The sequence below is a fragment of the Nerophis ophidion genome, linkage group LG04 (genome assembly GCF_033978795.1).
Source record: "Nerophis ophidion isolate RoL-2023_Sa linkage group LG04, RoL_Noph_v1.0, whole genome shotgun sequence".
Classification (NCBI taxonomy): Eukaryota; Metazoa; Chordata; class Actinopteri; order Syngnathiformes; family Syngnathidae; genus Nerophis; species Nerophis ophidion.
In genome coordinates this window covers 30042032-30060282 of record NC_084614.1, presented here as the reverse complement: position 1 = coordinate 30060282, position 18251 = coordinate 30042032, and the positions used below count along the sequence as shown (strand labels likewise).

General features: G+C 38.8%; 1 protein-coding gene across 3 annotated transcripts in view; it reads left to right on the top strand.

Annotated features, from left to right (window-relative positions):
- LOC133551271 (roundabout homolog 2-like) overlaps positions 1-18251 on the top strand; it is a 190250-nt gene that overhangs the window by 98620 nt on the left and 73379 nt on the right. For all 3 annotated transcript variants that reach the window (XM_061897818.1, XM_061897820.1, XM_061897819.1), the window contains exons 3-5: positions 9784-9941; positions 12007-12127; positions 12274-12412. In XM_061897818.1, the coding sequence (XP_061753802.1) occupies positions 9784-9941; positions 12007-12127; positions 12274-12412 (418 nt within the window). The remainder of the gene's footprint in view (positions 1-9783; positions 9942-12006; positions 12128-12273; positions 12413-18251) is intronic.

Sequence of the window (18251 nt, the reverse complement as noted above, 5' to 3'; positions counted from 1 at the left end):
ATAACACTGGCTGGCTAATGGATACACCAGACGTTACGTCTAATGGAGAAGATAAAAAATGCACCGTCTGGTAAATCTAAGCATTTTCTTTTAAAGCATTGCTAACTCACATTAAGTACAAAAGCAATCGTGGCCATTTTTTTTACTGATCACATAAAGAGCAAGTTGAGCAATTTAAAGGGGAACATTATCACAATTTCAAAAGGGTTAACACCAATTAAAATCAATTCTCAATGGCTTATTTTATTTGTTGAAGTTTATTTTCAAAATTTTACCCGTCCCTGAATAGCCTTAAAAAAAGCTTTAAAGTGCTTGATTTCCGCTTTCTCGAAACCACTGTCTATTTTCCTAGTGTGACGTCATACAGTGCTGCCAATGTAAACAAACAATGGCGAATAGCACAGCATGATATAGCGACATTAGCTCGGATTCAGACTCGGATTTCAGCGGCTTAAGCGATTCAACAGATTACGCATGTATTGAAACGGATAGTTGGAGTACGGAGGCAGATAGCGAAAATGAAGTTGAAGAAGAAACTGAAGCTATTGAGCGAATAGCTATGGACGGTATTCGGCCATAGCATGGGTGTACCTAATGAAGTGGCTCATAGCATGGCCAAATAGCTGCGTGAGCAGCGCCGGTAAAATGTGCAGACCAAACGATCAGGACTTTCGCATCTTGTGACACTGGAGCAACTTAAATCCATCGATTGGTAAGTGTTTGTTTCGCATTAAATGTGGGTGGAAGGAAACGTAATATAGTTTCAAATGTACATTAAGCTAGCCTAAATAGCATGTTAGCATCGATTAGCTGGCAGTCACACCGCGACCAAATATGTCTGATTAGCACATAGGTCAACAACATCAACAAAACTTACCTTTGTGATTTTGTTGACTTTATCGTTGCAAACGCATCTGCAGGTTATCCATACATCTCTGTGCCATGTCTGTCATCACCGGTAAAATGTGCAGACACTCGGGCACATTCAATGGGGGTCTGGCGGCAGACACTTTCGCATCTTCGGGCCAGTGGTGCAACTTGAATCCCTCCCTGTTAGTGTTGTTACACCCTCCGACAACACACCGACGAGGCATGATTGTTGTGGGACATGTGCATTCTGCGTCTCTCTCCGCTGCGGGTCCAACCAGAGGACCCGCCGGCAGCGCACTGCAGACACGCGGACCGCGCCCACTCTCTGCCGCAGCCGGCTGCAGGACACACCTGTGACTGACGATGAGCAGCATAAAAGACCAGTGGACCAAGGATCAGCGCGGGAACTTAGTTCTCGACTGACGTTCATGCCCCCCGTTGCCTGGAAAAAGAGCTGTGCGTCTCTCTTCTACCTCTGGACTTTGACTGCCTCCCTCTATCCTCGACCCCCCAGCTTTGGACTCGGATCTCTTGACGCCCCTCTCAGCCCCACGGACCCCCGCTTGTATCCCGGATCACCTGCTTGTTCCCTTGGACGTTCCTTCACTCTCGTCATCACGTTGGTAACACACACTTCAGTTAACCTACACACATAGCCTCACACCATATAAACTTTTGAATCTATAGTTCACATTCCATTCCCTTAGTTCGTTTTCTATTGTTTGATTATTATAGATATATGATTTAACATATATATATATTAAATCTCTATACACTACTGCCACCTGGTGTCCGTTTTCCGTCACGTCCTCTGCAATACATAACAATTATGTCTCCAAGGTTCCAGAAAACTGTCGAAAAAACGGAAAATAACAGAGCTGAGACCTGGTGTTTTTGTATGTTTGAAAAAATTTAAATGGCGCCTTTCTTACATAGGCAGCGTCACGTACTGATGTCATCGCTCTGAGAGCCATAAACAGAAAGGCGTATAATTCGCCAAAATTTACCCATTTAGAGTTCGGAAATCGGTTGAAAAAATATATGGTCTTTTTTCTGCAACATCAAGGTATATATTGACGCTTACATAGGTCTGGTGATAATGTTCCCCTTTGATATATATTATGAAGAGAGTTGAGAGGATGCAGTAGCTGCCTGGTGAAGCTGAAAAATGCAGTACAGGAATAAAATGTAAAGATCTTAAACCCCACCACAAACCACCCTGTATAGTCATTTGTGTTCAGCTACATCCATTTTGTCACTTTTGCACTGCCTGATTTAATAAATGAAACAGGTGAATGAGTGATGGTGCCGAAAGGCTGGCTTGAATAATTGAGCAGAAGTCAATCAGACAACATTATGGAGTGTGGGCGTCCTAGCAGTCTGGAATTACCACACAGCAGCAAGCTTGGTGTTGCCTCTGCTTGGACTCAATAGACCGGAACGCAGCCCCCACCTTATGTCTCCATGTGCCTTTAAATTTACACACACCAGACACTTCTTTAAGTACACATGTTTGATATTTTGATACCTCTCTCATGTAACTTAATTAGGTACTCATAATATTATAAACATATTCAAAATACCATCACATTATCCACACTATTCTTATTCGGACAGTGCCAATAGATGCGATCTAGATAAAATCTTATCAAGTTTGGCATGGATGCACAGTGGTTAAGTGGTTTGCACAGATGCCTCAGTCAGGAGCTCCAGGGTTTGAATCTCTGCCTGCATGGGCATATTTGTGTGGAATTTGTTTGCCGTTTGGCTTTGGTTGCCATGGCAATGCATCCTATCATGGCAGTCCACTCTTTTTTTTTTTCATTAGAATAAACATTAAAGCTTTTTGATTGTGCGGGATTGCATTTGTGAGACTTTACAGAATCGTAAATGGTATCCTGTGATATAATATAGAATGGCATAATGTTAATTTAGCAAGTGTGTACAGTTAGTATGCAAACAGTAACTGATATATTCCTTAACAATACAATTATACACAAAGGGGCTCAAAAACGTAATTACAATGAATAATATACCAATACTTGATAATTAATTATAATAATTACATGTTTTATCGTCTCCAATTTAGTTGGTAAACACAGTATACCAACACATGTTGGTATACAAAGTTACACATAACTTGAAGTTGACAATTTGGCCTCGCCAGCGCCACCAAACCTCATTGGGACTCAGGATTTAGTGCTGTGAATATAATATTTTCATGAATTAAGTGTATCTCAAACAGTTGGGATTATTCGACGAGGTGTCAGGGAGGGCCGTGAGGGACAGGGGCACTACCAGTATTTGCATCTTTATAGATGCTTGAACAATACACACGCCCCCAGCTAGATGGCACCAATTTATTCAACAGGCTGATGTGCAGGAAATATATTCATAGAGTTTTGGTTTACCATAAAAAGGTTGGTAATGATAATATATCATATTTTTAAATAGAAACAACTCTATTTGGAGCTTGCTAACCAACACTTAGCTTGACACAAACAGATAGATAAAAGAATATGCTCAGTTTGTCCATGATTTTTCAATTAATGGGGGACGTGAATATTTGTGGTCCCCTTGGAGACAAGACAGAAAATAATTGAGAACCACTGCATTAACTTCTATTGCCACAATACATCCCACCCCTGCACTCTTTATAATTTACCATAGCTGATGACCACGAAATTGTATCAAATCAGCTACTCACTTCTCATTTATTTGGACATGACATATTATGTTAATCATCAATCAACAAAGCTAATTGCACATGCAGCAAGTAATAGTGTGTGGGCTCAGCAAAGTGAGGGCAATCGGTTAAAAATTGCCAAAAGTAAATAAAATGCTGACAAAATATGTCCTTTGACCACAGCTATATTAAGCATTTATAATCAGTTAATATTATGAATTTGGGCACGGCGTGGCGCAGTTGGGAGAGTGGCCGTACCAGCAACCTGAGGGTTCCTGGTTCAATCCTCACCTTCTACCAACCTCCTTACCATGAATTGATTAACGTGGACCCCGACTTAAACAAGTTGAAAAACCCATTCGGGTGTTACCATTTAGTGGTCAATTGTACGGAATATGTACTGAACTGTGCAATCTACTAATAAAAGTATACAATCAATCAATCAACCCTCATATCCGTTGTGTCCTTGAGCAACACACTTCACCCTTGCTCCTGATGGGTCGTGGTTAAGCCCTTGGATGGCAGTTCGTGCCATCAGTGTGTGAATGTGTGTGTGAATGGATGAATGTGGAAATAGTGTCAAAGTGCTTTGATTACCTTGAACGTAGAAAAGTGCTAAACAAGTTTAACCCATTTACCAAAATGTGTAGCTTTCTGGCCATAACCAGGTAAAAAAATTAAGTCAAAAGCTTTAGAGTTTTAAAAGGTGCGTATCACCACCTTTGCATATTTTGCCCCTGAAAATGTATTTGGCAGTCAATTCCCATGATATTAATTAGTTTTTGAGTAATGAGTAGATAACTAACTGTATTTGCAACACAAGAATCTCCATTTCTGGACTTACCTGCGCTTTTATCTCCTCATCCATAGACACCATACATGCCTGTTTCTTCATGCGCTTTCAGCATTCCCGTCAGCATCTTGGAGAAAACATTAGTAGAAGAAGAGGCAAAATAAAATAGTAGCCCTTATTTTTCTCATGTTTTTGTCCACCGGTCCGTACTTCTTACTCAGTTTTTCCACAGGTTCTGACTCTTTTTCTATTTATGGGAGCTCCCTAAGTCAGAATTAATCTCAAAATATTGTGTGTCGGGATAAAGATGCTACCAAAACACATATTGAGCAATATGGAATTGCCTTCAGCCTTCTATCGGTGACATCAACAGGCTGATGCAGGCCTGCCCACAATTTTGTATCTTAAAATGGGCGTTCAAAAATGTGATGAAACGCGTCAGAAAACAAGTGTAAAATCACTAGTGTGTCTATTTTGGGCGGTATTTTACCTGTATACATCATTTTAAGGTCTGGATCAATCAAATAGGAGCCAATGTTGTCTGCATCAGAAGGGCCCTTTAAGGAAGTTTTTGTTGGGGTTTGCTGCCATGTAATTGACTACTGTAGCAACCAGTTCAGGCTGTAAACCCTGCTCACTCTTATTCAGCTTGGATAGGCTCCAGCTCACTGGATAGGCAGTAGAAAAATATGTCATCTTCTTGCTGTGACTATTTTTTGTGATTTGTTTTATATTAATCGTCAGTGACTATTCCCTGTTGTATGTGGTTGATTGTTATGTTAACGATTACAATTGAGTGACAGCTAGCACACATTGTAAATATTGTGTATTGGATGAAGATGCTACCTAAACACAGACATTACAAAGGGCCTGACACATGAAACGTGACAGATTGTGGAGTGCAGTATCCAATTGAGTTTTGAATATCTTAAAATGTGTTTTGTGGCACTTCCAACATTGACCAGAGCGCCAATGTTTAACTGCAAACCCACTCCCCACCCTCCGACACCTTCCTATCACACGAGAATAGGGCCATTTCAATCCCTTCACTACTGTACTACGCAATATGAAATTGCCTCCAAGTCTTCTGTAAGTGACTTCAGCAGGACCGCCCACATTTTGGCGCCAAGAGTGGGCGTTCCAAAATGTGCTGAAAGTCATTAGAAAACAAGCCTAAAGTCACGTGTTTGTCTATTTTGGTGGGAATGTTACATGTAGACGTACTATTTAGGTCCAGAACTATGGAATAAGTACCATTGTTGTCAGCATTAGAGGGACCCTGCTATTCTTTAATATTAATTTGAAACAGTACTGTACAGCATCGCATCTTACTAGCACAAAGCTATTACAGTAACAAAGTTTTCTAACAGAAACTTTTTCAAACTTTCCACTTGACGTCTTTCGAAAATCTTTATTTTTTTCCCCCATTTGTGCGTGTTTCGTGTTTCTTGAATCTCTCGAGACAGGTGCTTCTGTCCATTGTGCTCCTTTACCAGAACAAGGTAGCTGGATGACTGCATGAGTGGAGTGTCGCGCTTATGGAATGGGTCAGTAAGCCAATGCAGCAGGGCAAGCATCTGTGCCAAAGTAGTCTGCCACTGAGACTCATTTTCTTTTGCACAACTGGGATGTGATTGACAGCTTGGCCGACGGGCCTTTGGCTCCTTGCTGATTTTTGTTATTCACCTCCAGCGTCCTCCAGGACTTTGATGGCTTTGCAGTATATCAGCAGTACAGTTAAGGGCAGTAATGACAATTAGATGGGAGATGAGAAAGCGATGTGTTCTAGTGCATGATGTATTTTAATCTATGATGCTGACATACTTTCATTTATTTTTAATGATGCACCAAACATAAACCACTGAAATGCTGGAAATATTACCATCCATGCAGTAAGCAGGAACTATGATGTGTTTTTTTGACATGAACACTTTGATTTCATCATTTTGATTTCCTCCTCATGTTTACATTGTAATTGCTGTCATACTAAATGCAAACACTGAAATTTGTAGGGCACTGCTAAAAACATGGCAGAAGATATTAACTATACAAGGCTGTACTTGTTTGCTGGATTCAAATCAATCTCTATTTTTAACCATAATTCTAGCATTGCTTTGCGGTGCAATCATCATCCCTGTAGCCACTTAAAACACAAGCTTTGCAAATGTTATTTGGGATAACAGTTTTGACAGAATTAGGAAGATTTCACGCTGTAACCTTTTTAATTTAGCAGCTCGCATGGTGTTTCTGTTCCAAATGCAAAGTTGCGGCTGCCAAGATGACAATTCTTGGAGACTTTCTTTGAACACACTAAACCAGGTGCAGACAGACACCCTGCGTTGTTTGTAGAACAGACGTTTAATGTTGAAAATGCTCTTAAATAGAATCCCGGTGAACTGAATATGTCACAGCTGTTGAAAATATGGCATATATTCTGTATTGGTTCATTAAGGTGATTCTTTATCTCCGGTTACTGTCTCCACACGTCTCAGTGATTTTTGGAAATCTATCAAGACATAAGGTTGTTTAAAGTACTTATTTTAAAACTATTACCTATAAATCTTTGTATCTTAAAATATAATATTGGACATTTTGATAGCATCAGCACCAACTGCAACAGTATATTGTTGACAATGTTTTTAACTCATCTCGATGACTAGAATAGTGACTATAGAATAACAACATGAACATCAGTCATGCTCTGACAAGTTTCCTCTTAACATGTCAGGCTTGGTAAAACCTTTTTTAAAATGTCCTATTGTTATCCATGCATTGTAAAAAAAAATAACATATTCAAACTCAGAAAAGGATGGCTTTCAGAGGAGCATTCAGCACCATAAGTTTGTGGAATGTCCTGCCATTTATCTACAGGAGGACACTGGTTGTTGGACTGTAGATATGTGGTGTTGCTTGAATTATTAATGCTCAATTTTCCCACCTGCTTCTCTTGAACACCACTTCGCCTTGCCTTTTTCTCTGCATTCTTTGTTCTTTTAGGTACCACTGCCTTATGCATGTTGTAGTCTTAACCCGACCTGGGTATATGTGTGTGTACATATATACATACTGTATACAGTACAGGCCAAAAGTTTGGACATGCCTTCTCATTCAGTGCGTTTCCTTTATTTTCATGACTATTTACATTGTAGATTGTCACTGAAGGCATCACAACTATGAATGAACACATGTGGAGTTTTGCACTTAACAAAAAAAGGTGAAATAACTGAAACCATGTTTTATATTCTAGTTTCTTTAAAATAGCCACCATTTGCTCTTATTACTTTTTTGCAGACTCTTTGCATTCTCTTGATGAGCTTCAAGAGGTAGTCACCTGAAATGGTTTTTACTTCAGAGGTGTTCTTGAAGTTCATCAAGAAATCTATGCAGGCTGACCCCTTTTTCAGTTCAATTATATTGGATTTCTGTATTTGCTCATTCTTTAAAATGCTTTAACTCTATAAATATTATGATATGACATGATTTTTCTACCAAAATAGGCAACATTAAATGACCTCCAGTATTCTGTAGGTGATGTCAAAAGTGGTTAAAAGTGGGCATTCCAAAATGTGCTGAAACTCATTAGAAAACTGGGCTAAAATCATTTTGAGGGGAAGTTTACCTGCCAACATAATTTTTAGGTCCAGAACTTTGAATTAAGTGCCAAACATTAAAATTGAAAAAAAAAAAAATATATTTATTTAAACAGCAGCAGTTTGTATGCTAACTACAACAATGAGAAGCATTTTTTGTAACAATTCAACAAACCCTTCAAAGGGATCATTATCCCAGAAACACGGATGGATGCTAAAAAAGGAAGGGATTTTAACCTGGAAGGATATGAACTAAATTATATCAACAGAACCAACAAGAACGGGGGGGAGTAGCTGTGTACGTGATGAAGAACTTAAACTACAAAGTGGTAGAAAAATATGTCATTAGTTATTGATAATATATTAGAATGTATATGAGGTGGCGACTTGTACAGGGTGTACCCCGCCTTCCGCCCAATTGCAGCTGAGATAGGCGCCAGCGCCCCCCGCGACCCCAAAAGGGAATAAGCGGTAGAAAATGGATGGATTGATGGATGTCATGAAAAATACAAGAACATATCAGCTGTATATATAGATTACCTAAATCAAACATCGATATGTTTGAGAACTGGATTAAGACAACTTTTACTGAAATCAGTCAAAAAAAACCTTTCTTATGTGGAGACTTCAACATTGACCTCTTGAACCTTAACAAACAATAGTCCATTGATGACTTTATAGACACAATGTACAGTATAGTCTGAGTTTATATCCTAAAATTACAAGGCCAAACAGAATCTAAGGACACAGCGCCACACTTATTGATGATATGTTTACTTATGATTTTGATAACAATAACACAGGTGCCCGCTAATATCAGTGATCATCTGCCAGTTTTCATTAACTACGATGGACACTACAACAAGAGGACATTTGATGACGAAAATACATTTCGAAGAATATGCACAGAGCAAAATATGACTGCTTTCAAGAATCATCTGGGAGTGAAAGTTGGGACAATGTGTACAGGGAAATGATGTAGATGACGCATATGGTATTAAGAAATCAAACAAAGCACCGATATGATTTAGTTGAGGAGACTGTTCAAACTAAAAGTGTTCACAAATTACAAAGAAGAACAATTATCTTCAACATTAAAAAAAAAAGAGAGACAATGATTATTTATGTATTTAATATTTGTTTACTTACTTATGGTATATTCATTTATTTATTATTTATTTATTCACTGTCAAGTTATGCTGTAATGAAACAACTGAAAATATGTTATGCATTACATTGTAATTGTATTGTATGCATGTTCAAAATAAGCTAAACTGAACTAAACTGAATGTTGTCCGCACTGGAAGGGGCCTTTAATAACAAAAAAAAAAAAATTGCATTAATCATATACAAACGCAGAATAATCACACAGTTTATTTTGACCACACGTCATAAACTTAATTGGTTTAAAGAAGGGTAAATGCAGACACAAGTAAACTCAGAGTTATTTTTTTGAATGCATTTTACATACAATCTATTGGTGTACATTTACACTGACTGTACTTATTTGCAATATTATTGCATGACTTTTTAAAATCTCCTCTTCATTCTATACTGTTACCAAGTTTTGACAAAACACATGACATGTTAACATTAAATAAATGTCCATGTGTCAACATGTTTATTTAATTTATTAAAAAGTATTCAAGCAAATAATTAATATTTTTAACCAAATTTTAAATGTGTGTTTAATCAGATTTTAAAAATGTATCTGCCCATTAGCAAACACATTGCAACACTAATTATTTCACTAGCATCTGCCTGTGCACGTCAAGTTTGACAAATCAACACAATTCATCTCTACATATCAGTTCATAACACCTGATTTCCTTTCTTCTCCCTAGTTTTACGAGACGACTTCAGACAAAACCCACAGGATGTAGTGGTCGCCGTTGGGGAAACCGCTACCCTGGAGTGTCAGCCCCCACGAGGCCATCCAGAGCCCACCACCTTCTGGAGGAAAGACAAGACTCGTCTTGATCTCAAAGATGACAGGATCACGGTGAGATCATTTTGTGTTAAATTTAAAAGCTAACATGTATTTACATAGCAGGGCTCACATTTGCATAACAGTTCTGCAATATTTCAGGTATTTTGGTATCAGGATGAGAAGGGTTCAACACTTTTAAAAACACAAAACATTCTTTTTTTTGCACATTCTCTTTGACCATTTTGTAGACTACTCAAAACAAAGTGATTAATTATTGCTAACATTGCGAACATACACAGTAGCTGCACATGTCTCGCCTCGCTACCATGTCTTGACAAAATCTGTTTAGGTGCAACCAAAATCTAAACACAATTTTGATCCCCCACCATTATACCCAACCCCTCTCTAAAGTCTAGTCCAGTTTAGCTTAATACATTTTTTTTGTTGTCGTCGTTGTTTTATTACGATGATTTTGGCCCATGCTACTGTCACGCACCTGTGTAAAGATTAGTAAAAATAGGTTGAAACTAACAGGCATATTTGGAGAGGGACGTCTATATAATGGGACCATTACACTGTTTAGTTATCAATGTGTTTTTATAGAAGTAGAATATATTTTGACATGTTCAAGAACACCATTGGTGATGACCGTGGTGTTTGAGCAGTCAATATTGATATATCCACTTTCTAAACTTTTACAATGTCTCATCTTACTTCACTTTCCACTTTCACTGTCCTTTACTTCGACGCTCTACCCACAAAACAGTTAAAGTTAAAAAGTTTCTTGACAAGAAAAAAGTGACATTGCCCTAACTAAGTGAAAGGTTGCACAACTACAGTTTGTATTAATCTGCCTATGTATTCTTCCGGCAGGCACGTAATTAAGGGTAGCTACCGAATACTGCTTTTATCCACACTAACCAAATTCCATCGATACTACCGGATATTGATTCACGTAAAAAATGTGTAGCACGAAACGTCACCTACAGTTGCAGAATTAGCCGGCTTAAACACATATCTGTCAAACAAGCACTCAAGCAGCATTCACAGAGGATTTGGTCAGACTGCCTCTAAAATGCTGTTGTAATTTTCAATGCCAACAAAGCGAGTATGCCTGACAAAAAACGTTCTATCGTAAAGTTAGGTGCCTTTTTTCAAAACGCGCTAGCTCAATGCATTTAGATTCAGCTAAATGGCAAAGACCATTAGACAACACACTGCTGCCATCTAACAATTTGGAATTGCAACTGCATGCACAGTTTATTACATAATACTTGCAAATGACAGTCAGATGTGTAAGAAATCGAGATAAGAACGAGACGGCAGAGTTATCAAAATCATCTACCTGATAAATGTTAAAGGTACCTATTATGCAAAGCCAACTTTTCTCACCTACTGGCACCTGCTTTTGTGGATTTGGAATCCCTGTAATCCCTAAAAGTTGGAATCGAACCGTAGACTCATTTCAGAGATATTTAAAACAAAGAATCGTGCTTTCCTTAATACTTCAAACAAGACATTAGAAATGTACTATGACTTGTGACGTTCTCAGACTTGTGAGCGGATTTCCCCATATATGGTAGAAGTTTACCCAAAGAGCTTTGCCTGAGTCCGCCATTGTAGTCTGATGTTGTAGTCAATACGTGTATTATTTTTCTCTATCCTCCTGTTGTGGGGCAGACTGATTCGTACATGCACTGTTGTCATTTCCAATACAAATTAGAGAATCCTTCAAATTTACATCTGTCAGTAGACTCGTTATGGAAGCACTAAAAACGACAACAAAATGGCATATCCTGAAGGGACGGTCAGAAAGCGACTTACAGATGGTCTGTAAAACAGAATTGTTGCAACATTTTACCCAAATAACCACCATTACATGTTTTGTAGACCACAAAGAAGTGTTTTAAATGCAGAAAAAAATCATTAAAAGTCCCTTTTGTATTAAAAAAAAACCCAGATTTTGTTATTAAAGAATGTAACATTTATTGACACATGAACACACACAGAAGTACCAAAAATGTGTACTGTTGAGTTCTGATTCCCAGGTTGAAATGTGAGAGGTACCCATCCCTACACAAGTATCACCTGAATTTCCATTTGAAGACTTGCTATAGTGTATCCTGCTTTTTTCCAGGTTCGTGGAGGAAAGTTAACCATCTCCAACACAAAGAAAACCGATGTAGGGATTTATGTGTGCGTGGCCGCCAACATGGTCGGGGAGAGAGAGAGTGAAAAGGCCCAACTCTCCGTGTTTGGTAAGAACTCTGGGATACACAGGTTCAAAAAGCAATAAAGCATGACTTTCTCAGGTATTTACTGCTGACCGTTCGTCACATGCAGTATTTACCACTATCTGCCAAGTATATTTAGCTTCCATTATATGTGCACTCCCCGCATCCAGAGAGACCGGTCTTTGTGCAGCGGCCTGTGAACCAGGTGGTGTTAGTTGATGAAAGCATGGAGTTCAGGTGTCAGGTCCACGGTGACCCACCTCCCACACTTCGCTGGAAAAAGGAGGACGCAGATATTCCCCGTGGAAGGTGAGGAAAGTGTCTATGTGAGTGTGTGTGTTGTGCGCATGCCTCATGAAGTTTTGTGTGCACATTTTACTGCCAAAGTGATGACGTGGAGGCGCCGAAGCAAAGCTAATGAGTCCCTCAAGAAGCAAGGAAGCGATTTGACGTATCACTCGTGGACTTTCATAAGCGCGGCAGAAATCATTTATTAGCCACAGAGAATCTCATTATTTGCTGCGTGAACGCCTGCGCTCATAAGAGGAGAAGTCCCCCTCCCTCTACATCCTTACTCATTTTCATTGCTTCAGACTCTCTGAAGTACCACAGTTCTTTTTATTTTGCTCTTAAGGCACATTCCGCTCCAGTGATGGTCAATGTTGAAGGGCCTTACTGTAGTTTTTAATATAAAGCAATCCAATACAAAGCCCTACAAGGAATACTATCTATATGAAGTAAACATTGCCCAACTAATAAAGGCGGCTAGGTCTTTACTGCACTCAGTGTTAAAGCCAGTTGTAAAGAACTTTTAAAACAATGTGTTTCGAGCCCAGTATTAAAATGATTTACATATTTAAAATAAAGACATTTTTCCAACATGAATTACTAGAGGTGTTCCTATCAGTCTGTTATTGAAATGGGATATCGGTCCGATATCAGTAGACAAATAAGTATCAGATTAAATCGGCTTGCATGTGAACTTCAATATAAGCGGTCCTGCAGCACGTTTATAAGCACATCGGTTGGTCTTTTCTTGTATTTTGGTAAAGTCATTTACAAAAAAGGAATCATGGTACAGTAGGCTCTAGGCTACTAAGAGCGAGGAGGTACACAAAAGCTAAGCACACGATAGCACACAAGCTAGACATACGTATATTGCAGTTTAAAATAGGTTTGTCATTGTAAACAAGTATTAAATTATTATAGTTGCATATTATTTAAAGATACAAACTCGCCTAGACTGATCCAGACACAAACGTGTCTAGATCAGTCATCTTACTGCATCATGAGCTTAACTTCATAATTAATAATTGTGACCAAAAACAAAATTACCACCCCACTTTTATTCAATTAAGAACAGTGTAGGTCCATTGTAGTTAAAAAAAGTGTTGTCTTTTTCACATACCATTGTTCTCTGTTTGAATATTTAACGTGATCAAACCTTTTCCAACATACCACACTGCAAAATAAAACAAGTACAGTATGTGCTATGATGTGTGCTCATCAATATCGGCCAATACTCAATGCTCCAATATTTGTTTATGTTCAGTTCAGTTTCAGTTTATTTCGAACATGCATATGATACAATGTGATGCTTCACACAATTCCAGTTGTTTCATTACAGCACGTCCGAAAAGGAGTAGGAAGAAGATGCACAACTTATTTAATCCTACCCCTATTTATACTATAGCAATTTTATCCAATTTCCTTGTTCTCTGTCACAGAACAGTGAACAAATAAATAAATAAATAATAATTTACCATCGGAAGTGGGGCTGCAAATCTTTGGGTATCCAACAATTCGATTCAATATCGATTCTTGGGTTCACGATTCGATCCAAAATCTATTTTTTTTTTCAATTCAACACGATTCTTGATTTTTAAACAAATTTTTCCCGATTTAAAAGCATTCTCTATTCGTTCAATACATAGGATTTCAGCAGGATCTACCCCAGTCTGCTGACATGCAAGCAGAGTAATAGATTTTTGTAAAAAGTTTTTAGAATTGTAAAGGACAATGTTTATCAACTGATTGCAATAATTTAAATTTTTTTTTAACCATTAAACAAACCAAAAATATGACTTATTTTATCTTTGTGAAAATATTGGACACAGTGTGTTGTCAAGCTTATGAGATGCAATGCAAGTGTAAGCCACTGTGACACTATTGTTCTTTTTTTTATTTTCATAAATGTGTAATGATAATGTCGATGAGGGATTTTTAATCACTGCTATATTGAAATTATAACTAATATTGATACTGTTGTTGATAATATTCATTTTTGTTTCACTACTTTTGGTTTGTTCTGTGTCGTGTTTGAGTCTCCTCAATTGCTCTGTTTATTGCAGTTCTGAGTGTTGCTGGGTCAGGTTTGGTTTTGGAATTGGATTGCATTGATATGGTATTGCTGTGTATTGTTTTGTTGGATTGATAAAAAAAAAACAATGATTTAAAAAAAAATGAGAATCGATTCTGAATCGCACAACGTGAGAATCGCGATTCAAATTCGAATCGATTTTTTCCCCACACCCCTAATAGTAAGAAAACAAATATTAAATACAAGGTGACTCTCATGGCTAATTGGACTTGGGTCGCAAGCTCAGGTCTGATCATCCTGTAGCTGGCCGCCTCTGGTGAGGGTGTATAGTGTTAAAGGCCGAAACACCCAGTGGCTTAGAGGAACACTACCGATGATGCGCACCCGTAAATTATTTTATCCTTCAGGTCTTCCATTCACGTTCACTGTTCGCCTACAAGGCCACCAAGTCACTCTGTGTTTTCTGGAATCTGAATCATAATGCAGCTGAGATAGGCTCCAGCACCCCCCACGATCCAGAAAGGGACAAGCGGTAGAAAATGTATGGATGGATGGATGGATAAATAATCTTTGTCTCAATAAACGAGATAGGGTTCAAGATGTTCATCATAATTCTTGTTTTGTGTACGTTGTGAACACTTAAAGTTTGAACAGTCTCTTAGACTGAATCTCATTGGGGCTATTATTGATGTCAACTTGGAAGTGAAAAATTTGTATCGGGACAACACTTTTAACTACTTTACTCATCAACATTTTGCACCGCAGTATCTATTCAATTACTATCCGTTATTATATATCAAAAGACAAATAATCTCAGCCAAATTGTGTTCTGCAAGTTGTAACAATGTACAACTGCTCGAATAAACACAATTGTGTTCAAAAGTACTGAGACACAGATTATAATAAGCACTCATGTCAGTCAAGTTGTCAGTTCGCCCACCTGTGTTTTGTCTCCACATCACTGCCCTTTGACTTAAGAAACATGTCCTTCTTTTGGACCTTCCTTCCTTTCACGTCTTTCCCTGTGCCCGCCATCCTTCTGTGAATTGTGTATCTGGGTCAGAAATGTTCTGTGAATTAAATCTTCACCCTACGGACCCCAAACCCCATCACTCCCATCAATATTCTCCCCCTGCACCCTCTTTCAAATATGACTTTTTCTCACCCCTTGTGCCATTTCTCTGCCTGACTTGTCTTCTATCTGGAAATCAGCATGGCTGGCTGCACAATTTCACAAGATCTCTCATGCCAAAGAGGCCCCAGAGAGAGTGAAGGGTGGGGGGGTGGGGGGGTGAGGGTCTCCTTTGCAACCTCCACTCATTCGGAGTGGAGACCCTCTTATCTGAACTGGCCTGAAATGTTCCTCTTGTTCTCACTGCAGCAATGGCATCCTTATAGGACAGTATTTTGCGCTGGAGTCTGCACATTGATGCATCAACACTATGAATTAGTCATTTCTTACTGCTCTGCCCATTCATCGAATTCAGTTTGTCAGAGCGTGCCACTCCCTTCCTCTCAGACTGTTTGTCTGCCTGACTGTGTCTCCTTCTTTGGCTCTCGCCTTCCCCCCTCTCTCTCTCACACACACACACACACACACACACACACACACACACACAGTACTGCACGTCCCACCCCACAGTGGGTGGCTCATCGTTATAAATATTGAAATAGTGGAACAGTCAGGGTTCCAGCTGAAAGCACCTTTCATTTTGCCATGCCTTCATGGCGCCGTAATTGCTCGGCTTGCTTTGCTTCTGCAGCAGTGTGTTGCTGCGGGGAGTCTTAATTGCCTCAGAAAGTGTGCCTTTACACGATACAAAAATGACACAACCTCTGGTTTCAACACAATCCTGGTTTCATTTGTGTGCTGTTTGTTTATATTTAGTACCCAACGAATTCTGCTTCTACCCAGAAGGTAATATTTTCAATAACAATTTTCTGGCAATGCCCATCTTCAGCTAGATTTTTTTCTGGTTGTTATTGCTATGTATTCCTACAAGCTTAATAAGACAATACATTTTATTAAGATATCTCAGGAAATATACAAAAGATCCTTATATGCATATTACTTTGTCGCTGTAGATCAGACCTGGGCAAATTAAGGCCCAGGGGCCACATGCGGCCCGTTAAGCTTTTCAATCTGGCCCGCCGGACATTCCCAAATAATTTATATAGATTTTTAATATGTAAAGAGGCGGTATAGCTCGGTTGGTAGAGCGGCCGTGCCAGCAACTTGAGGGTTGCAGGTTCGATCCCCGCTTCTGCCATCCTAGTCACTGCCGTTGTGTCCTTGGGCAAGACACTTTACCCACCTGCTCCCAGTGCCACCCACACTGGTTTGAATGTAATAATTAGATATTGGGTTTCACCATGTATAGTGCTTTTAGTCACTAGAGAAAAAACGCTATATAAATATAATTCACTTCACTAAAGTGTAGCTGCCATTATGATGTGCAGTCATGTTTTGTAATGACTGTAAGTCTTCAACTATATTAAGTATTTCAATGGTTGGAATCTGCACTTTTGGATGATAAACTAGTTACTATGGTCATTTAATTAGTTACTATGATCATCTAATTAGTTACTAAGGTAATCGACGTCACAGCAGCTCAGACGAGGCACGAAGTAGTGTGGGCGGGGAGCGTTTCCACAGACGGGGAAGGAGATTTTCACAACAAAGTTCTAAAGTTTAGTCATATATCATATATATCAGATTGTAGGTGGGTCTATTTTGTACTCTTCGCATTCATATTTCACTGTTTGTTGAATTTTTCTTGCGGTTCACTTGATTGTAAAATGTGTCGATCGAAAAGGGGTGTGACGTTAATATTTTGTCAATATTCAGTGTTTTATCCTTCATAGAGAAATGTAAAATTCCATTATGTTTTTTCAGGCGGTTTGTCATAACGTTTTAAGCATTCAACTGAACATTATTTTGAGGTTTTGTATTAGTGTTCATAAAAATAGATATACCCCAGACACATTTTTTTTCTCTAAATGTGGCCCCCGAGTCAAAATAATTGCCCAGGCCTGCTGTAGATACTTTTATATACTCATTCATTCATGTACAGTCATCCTGGACCTAGCCGCAAGAAACAAATAGCCGCCAAGCCGTATTATTGCTAATTAATTGAAAATGTTCACAACTTAAACATCAGTTTACAACTTTGTAGGTATTTCAATACTTTTTATACTAAATAAAGGGGACTACCAAAAATGTATTATTGGCTTAATTTTGACATAAAATCTTATGATATTGTAAACATATGTTTCTTATTTGTCATAATGGGGGGGTTACAGCTTGCTGCGGGGTCGTTCTCCCAGGAAAGCAGACGGACTATTTGGGACATGGCGTGCGGGTATAAACATGAGTTAATCTTTAACTCAGAAAAGGTGAAAACAAAAAGGCGCACAAGGCGAAAGCACAACTTGACGAAGGAAACAAAACTAACACTAAGACCAAACTTTGGACATGAAACAAAACGCTTACTGTGGCTGGACAATAGCAACATGGACTTTGGCATGAAAAACTAGCATGGACAGAGCATGAAAAGAACACAATGACGCCAGGGCGACTGACTGGCAAAGACAAGCTTAAATACTGCCTCTGATTAGTGCTCGGGAAGCAGGTGAGCGGGCGAGCATTAATCAGAGACAGGTGAACACAATGATTAACCAGGGGCGACAAAACAAGGGAGTGAAAAAAAAACAGGAACTTAAAGAGTCCAAAGGTCAACAGAACATAGCCAAACAAGACATGATCAAAAAGACATGACAGAAACCCCCCTTAAGGACAGATCCCAGGTGTCCAAAAAAACAAAATAA